This window comes from Pollachius pollachius (assembly GCF_949987615.1).
Source record: "Pollachius pollachius genome assembly, chromosome: 14".
Classification (NCBI taxonomy): Eukaryota; Metazoa; Chordata; class Actinopteri; order Gadiformes; family Gadidae; genus Pollachius; species Pollachius pollachius.
In genome coordinates this window covers 2,312,468-2,319,967 of record NC_136947.1, presented here as the reverse complement: position 1 = coordinate 2,319,967, position 7,500 = coordinate 2,312,468, and the positions used below count along the sequence as shown (strand labels likewise).

The following is a 7,500-nucleotide window of genomic DNA, read 5'->3' as shown; positions in this document are numbered from 1 at the left end:
CTCGCTCTCGCTCACTCGCTAGCTCTCTCTCTCACTTACTTGCTCTCTCTCTCTCTCTCTCTCTCTCTCTCTCTCTCTCTCTCTCTCTCTCTCTCTCTCTCTCTCTCTCTCTCTCTCTCTCTCTCTCTCTCTCTCTCTCTCTCTCTCCCTCCCTCGCTCGCTCTCTCGCTCAGCCAGATGACCCCAGTCACTACAATAATGGACCCAGGTTAAGGCTCTGTTTTTAAACATTACCCTACCTTGTTCTTTGGCATCACTAATGATGAACCCTGACGATTGTCTACTCGCACAGAACGTCATATGCTGTCACGCTTGACGATGGACAATTTGGTGGGTGAGACATGCCTCGATTCCTGAGTTTGGAGCCCGAATGTCGGGCCGTTTCACATGTCAAAGTGGGGGAGTCATGCTCTACATTTAGAGTCGAGTGAAAGACTAAGGACTGGGTTGTAGGAAAATACCGGACAAGAAATAGTATCATCCGGTATTTCGGTCTTGCCCTGTCCAAACTTTGAGCTGTGGTTCATACCGGAGCTGTTTCCTGTTTCAGGAATGGTGAATCAGGGGGATGTGATACAGCCGGTCATAGAAGCAACATCTTCTATGATAGAGCAAGGTTGTTGTTGTACGTTGGCAAGAATCTGCTATTTCCCTCCACGCTGCAACAAAATGTCGGAACGGGATGCAATTGAATGAGGTCAATGGACAACTTATATATGATTTGGAATATTGTATTATATATAATTATTTTATATATATATTTTATATTACGGGTATGTTGTCTCTTTATAGTAATGTGAGTTGTCATTTAAAAAATACATAAAGGTGTATACAGACAATGCGTGCATATCAAATAATAATTGATGTATCATTGCTGTATTACCAAATAGTTTTACAATATTGGTTTGTCTGACAGCAAACTTTACAACCTTCTTAAGCATCGATGAAATGAACATCACCGTTGCGCCTTGACTGCAGGACTTTAGTGGCAAACGGTGACTTGGGATGCCCAAGTGGATCAATATTTTATTACCCATTTGCTGTGTACATAAAGCTTCGATTTCACGGCACTGAGTTATTCCTGAGAACTCAAAAAATCGACAGATGACTAAGCATTGCTTTCTCTGTGATTTAAAAACGACAGCAGGATGTTTGTTTTCACTACAAGGTATGCAGAGGTATAATTTGAAACAACTATGTATGCGATGGGTTGGTTATCTACTTGTGTAAATGTACTTGTAAAGTACATTCACACAGACTTTAAGGTTTTAAACGGTACTGTAGTGCAGCACAAAGGAGTTTGAGCAATGCAATAGTGCGTGGTGTTGGGGAAGATGTTTGTCTGCCGCTGCAATAACAATCTGATCAGGAGAGACCAGTTTACGTTTGAACGAAGTCGAACAATACGTAATGTCAGTTTTGGGCTAGATTGGACTCCATCGTCGTTTCTTCTTCATAGGTTTAAGAAGCCAGGATACCAGCCCCTGATGGAGTCTAGATGGTCCAGGTGGCTAGATGGAGTACCTGATGAGGACTGGTCCACACATGTCCACAAGTATCGTTGTTGAACATTAATGAGAAGCAGGTTATTCAGAAAGCAATGTCTATATTGGACTGTAAAAATCATCCCCTTCATTGTTCATTTGAGGCCCTTTCCTCAGGCCCGAGACTAAGAGCCCCTTTTTATAAGTCCAATAGGACAAAGAACTCTTTTATTCCTAGCGCAATATGTTTGTTCAATTTGCACAATTCTTTGCACATACCTGTAAATGTATTGGAATCTGATGGGTAGGTAAGTATGACCTAGCCTGTGTCTATCTCTTTGTTGTGTGTCCTTGTGTATCTTGTGCTACCTGACTGCAAGACAAGTTTCCCTTTTGGGACAATAAAGTTAAGCTGAACCGAGCTGAACGTCTCCTGCTGAGGGAGGAGGCCAAGACTAGGTGGAGAAGGGCCTGGAGGATAGCCCAATCCAGTCATTGGATGGATGAAGAATAGGGTATAGGTGCGCAGTTAGTTAGTGCCACTTCACTCATCGATAAAGCGAGGGGAGCCTGAATTGCCGAGTTGAGATGAGAGGGGTCTGCACTGACTGAGTGGGATGGGGAGTTTTGACATGACAGATGGTGACTGAAGAGTGGTTGGGTGTGAGAGTGGGTCTTCCTTGCTATACTTATAATGTAGCTACATTTGAAATGACACCACACATATGTTGTCACGCTCCATTGCCAATGATGCTCATCATTCCAACTTGCTTTCAGTTCAGCATTGAGTCACCTTGCGATGATGGTGAGAACGTGGCGGTTGGCGGTCAAAGGACAACCATGCTCCCTCTAGTGGACATGACAAGTAGCTACCCGGGTTTGACGCTCGACAAAATCCTCCAATCCCTACCTGAGCTTGGAATAAATTCAAGTTCCAGAGATCAAGTATAAAGTTTGAATAGCAGGTCAAGATCGAGGATTAGATTTAAGACATTGTTCTCCGTTAACCCAGGAAGTAGATGTAGTTCATTTGAATACATATTATGTATATTATTTATAATGAAAGCCCAGGGAGCAATTTGTGCTTCTCTATCTGAGTACATTTGTCCCCCTTACCTCCAAAGACATGCAGTTCCTGATATAAACGATGTTCCTCAATGATAAATAATACACATACTGCCACCAATGAACACTATTAACTGACTTTTAAAAAAGTCCCTGCACTTTCTAATAATGTTCTTTCTAACTCATGGCTACATCATTGTGTGTGTGTGTGTGTGTGTGTGTGTGTGTGTGTGTGTGTGTGTGTGTGTGTGTGTGCGTGCGTGCGTGCGTGCGTGCGTGCGTGCGTGCGTGCGTGCGTGCGTGCGTGTGTGTGTTGCTTCAGTGAACGGCGAGGGTGGGTCTGAAGAAGAGGAGGACATGGAGGAAGAGGAGGCGGAGGGGGGGGAGGAGGAGACGAAGAAGATCCTGCAGCAGGGAGACACGGCCGTCATCTACCCCGAGGCGCCCGAGGAGGAGTGCACCACTCCGGACAGAGGGGGCGCCGACGAGAACGGTACGCCCCGACACCGCCGCCGACAGCGTTGACTTTATCGCATTCTGCATGAGTCGTTGAACATTCATATGGTAGTAACCGGTTTGCCTGCAGGCAGGGGCGTAGCCACGCCCTGGTCAGAGGTTGGCCACCCCGCTGGCCCCCCTGAGTATTAAAAAATAAATAAATAAAAAATCCTGAATGGTAACGGTCTAAAGAAAGATGAAATATATGCACTTAGTTTGATCTAAATTAGTTTGATCTAACTTTGACTTATCATTTTTATTTAAAGTGTTATAATCCAACGTTATGAATAAATATTGCATAATTTATTCATAATTCATGCAGTGTTTCATAACATCGACAATCAAGGGCCACCCCAAATATAAGACTGGCCCGAGCTGCAAACCACAGTAATAACATCCTGGCTACTCCCCTGCCTTCAGGTAACATGTTTTTATATATACATAATACTGTATATGTAATAATATATACTGTATATATAAAAACACAGACGGGTAGGAAGAATAAATGAATGGAAACCTGGACAACTGTCCAACGATCATTTTGATCAGGGAATGTGAAACATCTAAAATTCAAACCCATATCAAAATGTCAGACTATAAAAATGGTCAGTGTTCGCTTCTTTAGGAGATGAAGGCCTGCTACAATGTTTTTATTGAATATCCATCTCCATGATCTAAATGACCCTGCCTATCTAATTGAAAAATATTCAAGTGTCTATTGTCCCATTCTTTCAATCGCATTGTAGCATTTGTGCATTTAATTGGCACGCGCACTTAAACAAGATGAAAAAGTGGTGGCAGACAACTTTTCTGGTATTTTTTATTGAACCGTTATTTATTCAGGGCTGTCTCATTGAGGTTGAGCACCTGTTTTGCGTGATGGACTTGAAGGCAACACACTCGAACAACAAACAAGAAACGACAAACCAATGACCCGAGACAGAATCCAGTCAACAGGTGCATCACATCAATGCAACAAAACAGACTCACATCCAATCATCTCTTTCAATCCAGACTTTAAAGCTAGTGTAGGCTATTTATTTTAGAATCCTTTTTGGTAACACTGCAAAATGGGAGAACATTAATAAACCATTCATTTACCATTCATTGGCATAAGTAAATGCAGTTATAAGCACTAGCTTACAGTCTATTAACAGTAAACAATAATTGAGTAATGGTGTTCTTGGTTACTAAAGGTCTTCATGTTAAGGTAATGGTGTTCATGTTAACTAAGGTACAAGTGTATACATTATTAGGGCTAGGTTAAAACCTAACCCACTAACCCTAACCCTTACCACTGTGCTATTGCTATATAATAATGTGTATTACTGCATTAACTAATGTCTATCAGTTGGATATTATTGTGCAGTTCCCGCTTTTTGGGATATTTTTGGTTGAAATTCTCTTCACATCCCAACAGCATCAATAAATCACATGCTGACAAAAAAAGCCCATGGGATAATTTCATTCAAACTGAACGTCATGATTGGATGGCCTACCTGTCAGTCTACCTTCCTACCCGGCCACCAGCCGGGTAGGAAGGTAGACTGACAGTGCATTACCGGATTAAGGTAGACTGACAGCGCATTACCCCTGATTGCGCGTTACCGGATTCCTCCACCAGGCTGGGCAGGCCTATCACTAAAGCCAGCCAGCTGGTCGTGTGTTTTGGGCGAGCGGTCTTGAAGGCAGGCCTGGAGGGAGAACTAGCTATTTTTCAGTTGGATATCTTTTTAAAATCTGTCTAACTCTGTCCGGTTCCCCCAAACCTAGCTTTAACCATGAACATAAACATGCCTGAGCCGACCCGAACTAAAACCCTGACTCTCTCCCATCCCCAGGCCTGCCAGACACCTTCTCCCAGCTACACATCTGCCCGTACTGCTCGCGAGGCTACAAGCGCAACGCCTCCTTAAAGGAGCACATAAAGTACCGCCACGAGACCAGCGACGACAACTTCAGCTGCTCCCAGTGCAGCTACACCTTCACCTACCGCTCCCAGCTGGAGAGACACATGAGTCACCACAAGGGCTCGCGGGAACAGGTACCTCACTGGGGAGCTTGATGTGGCCACGATGGTCTTTCAGCACTTTCATTTAATTATTTTATTTAAAGCTGCTGTAGGATCTGAGGATCGACCGAGCAGGAAAAGAGCAGAAGAGAGCACGTTTTTTAACGAACAACCAAACGGCCTTCCGCCGTAGGCCTACCGCCGTATGTTTCTCCGCGGTTGAGAAGGGTTGCACTCACACACCTGTGATGGAAAGGCAAGATGGATTCAAAGAACCAATCAGGGAAGAGAGGCCCTGATTGGTCCGAAACCAGCAGGCACCGGTGTGGAATCCAAATTGGCACACAGAGGGTGGAGCAGTCAACTCATTAATAACGGCTATGCTATTTCTAATAAATAACACTAAAGTGTTAGAAATAGCTCTTGAATCTTACCTACAGCCCATTTCAAATCTGACTTGATTATATATATTTATTATAATATTACAAATGATCTTATTTATTATTTTCTACATAAATGATTTGAATCGGATGAAAAGTAATGGATCAGCAAAATCAAAAAGAATTCAGGTTTTTGGGATTGTTGACGGACTAATGAATACAATAATTGTTGTATCAATATATTATCATTTTTTGTGTTTCTTCCTTGTCATGCCCAGCGACACGTAACCCCGGCAACAGGCGGAAACAGGAAGTTTAAGTGTAACGAGTGTGCGAAGGCATTTAAATACAAACACCATCTCAAGGAACACCTGCGCATACACAGTGGTGAGTTCAGGAAACACACACACACACACACACGCACAAGAAAGCTACACAGTAGAAGCTACATTTATTCAAAGACTACGCATCATCGTCATAAACAAAGACATATCCTCTGATGGTTACATTTAAATGCAATAGTTGCACACCCGCATTATATTGATTACAATGATGGATTTTCTGGCCAAAAGTTGATATGTTCGTTTGGTCTTGTGGCTTAATTAGATTTCGTTCATTTCTCAGACAATTTGCCACTGTTTTTAAAATTCCAGTAACTTCTGGTGTCACTACTTATTCCCCAAACACAACAATATGCACAACATAATACAGCGCAACTCTAAACATAGCACACAATACACTACACACCTACAACTGTACACTTATCTATATTCAGATCCCCGTTAGCTTCCACAGCTGTGGTCGCTATTCTCCCTGGGGTCCACCTAAAACAAATAACAACAATATATAATAATAACAATACACGGACATATAAACACACATACAGCGCAGAAAGTGAACCAAATCCACATCACAAAATTCAGAAACACTGTATATGCAACGCTTCAATACACCATTAACCACTCCCAACACGTCGTGTTGGGAGTGGTTAATGGTGTATTGAAGCGTTGCATATACAGTGTTTCGTGCTGTCTGTGCTGATGTGGAGATGCTGAGTCGGAGTCCCCCCCCCCCCCGTGTCTCCAGGTGAGAAGCCCTACGAGTGCTCCAACTGCAAGAAGCGCTTCTCCCACTCGGGATCCTACAGCTCGCACATCAGCAGCAAGAAGTGCGTGGGCGCGCGGCCCGCCGACGGCGCCCAGAGGACCACCATCAAGCCGGCCCCGCCCGCCCCCCCGACGCCGGCCACCGCCACCATCGCCGCCGCCGGCACCCCCGTCCGCATCCTCCTGAAGGAGAAGAGCGACAGCAAGCCTCTCCAGGAGCAGCTCCCGCTCACGCAGATCAAGTCGGAGCCCGTGGAGTACGAGTGCAAGCCCGCCACGTCCGCCGTCGCCGCGGCGACCACCACCACCACCACGGCGCCGTCGCCGACGACGACCGCCGCCGCCGCCGCCGCCGCCGCCGCGACCACGACCACGACCACGCTGCCCCACGGGCTGGCCATGGTGGTGCCCACGGTGGGGCTGATGTCGCCCATCAGCATCAACCTGGGCGACCTGCAGAGCGTGCTGAAGGTGGCCATGGACGGCAACGTGCTGCGGCAGGTGCTGGGCTCGGCCAACGGCCTGGTGATGCACGGCAAGCAGGGCCTGCTGCTGCAGCAGCCACACCAGCAGATCATCAGCCTGCCCGCCTTCGTGGACCAGGACGGCAACACCAAGATCATCATCAACTACAGCATCAACCCCGCCCCCGCCAACGCCAACGCCAACGCCAACGCCAACGCCGCCGCCAACGCCAACGCCGCCGCCAACGCCAACGCCGCCGCCGCCGCCGCCGTGCAGACCCACCCGCTGCTCCTGAAGAGGGAGCCTCCCGCCCCCGCAGCGCCGGTCCCGCCGGCCGCCAACGCCGACGCCACGACGGCGGCCGCGCCCACGCCGGCGCTCCACGCGGTCAGCGGAGCGGCAGAGGCGGGGAAGACCGCCACCGACCTCTCGCTGGTGAAGACGGAGCCCGCCAGCCCGCCCGCGTCCCCCGCCCCGGCCGACGCGGCCGA

The 7,500-nt window shown here is 46.8% G+C and overlaps 1 protein-coding gene across 1 annotated transcript in view; it reads left to right on the top strand.

Moving 5' to 3' along the window:
* zeb1a (zinc finger E-box binding homeobox 1a) overlaps nt 1–7,500 on the top strand; it is a gene marked incomplete at its 3' end in the record, with an annotated part of 56,249 nt that overhangs the window by 42,408 nt on the left and 6,341 nt on the right. The window contains exons 3-6 of the mRNA XM_079750531.1: nt 2,872–3,042; nt 4,889–5,091; nt 5,717–5,825; nt 6,525–7,500. The exon at nt 6,525–7,500 is cut by the window's right edge and continues 844 nt beyond it. Coding sequence (XP_079606657.1) covers nt 2,872–3,042; nt 4,889–5,091; nt 5,717–5,825; nt 6,525–7,500 — 1,459 coding nt within the window. The remainder of the gene's footprint in view (nt 1–2,871; nt 3,043–4,888; nt 5,092–5,716; nt 5,826–6,524) is intronic.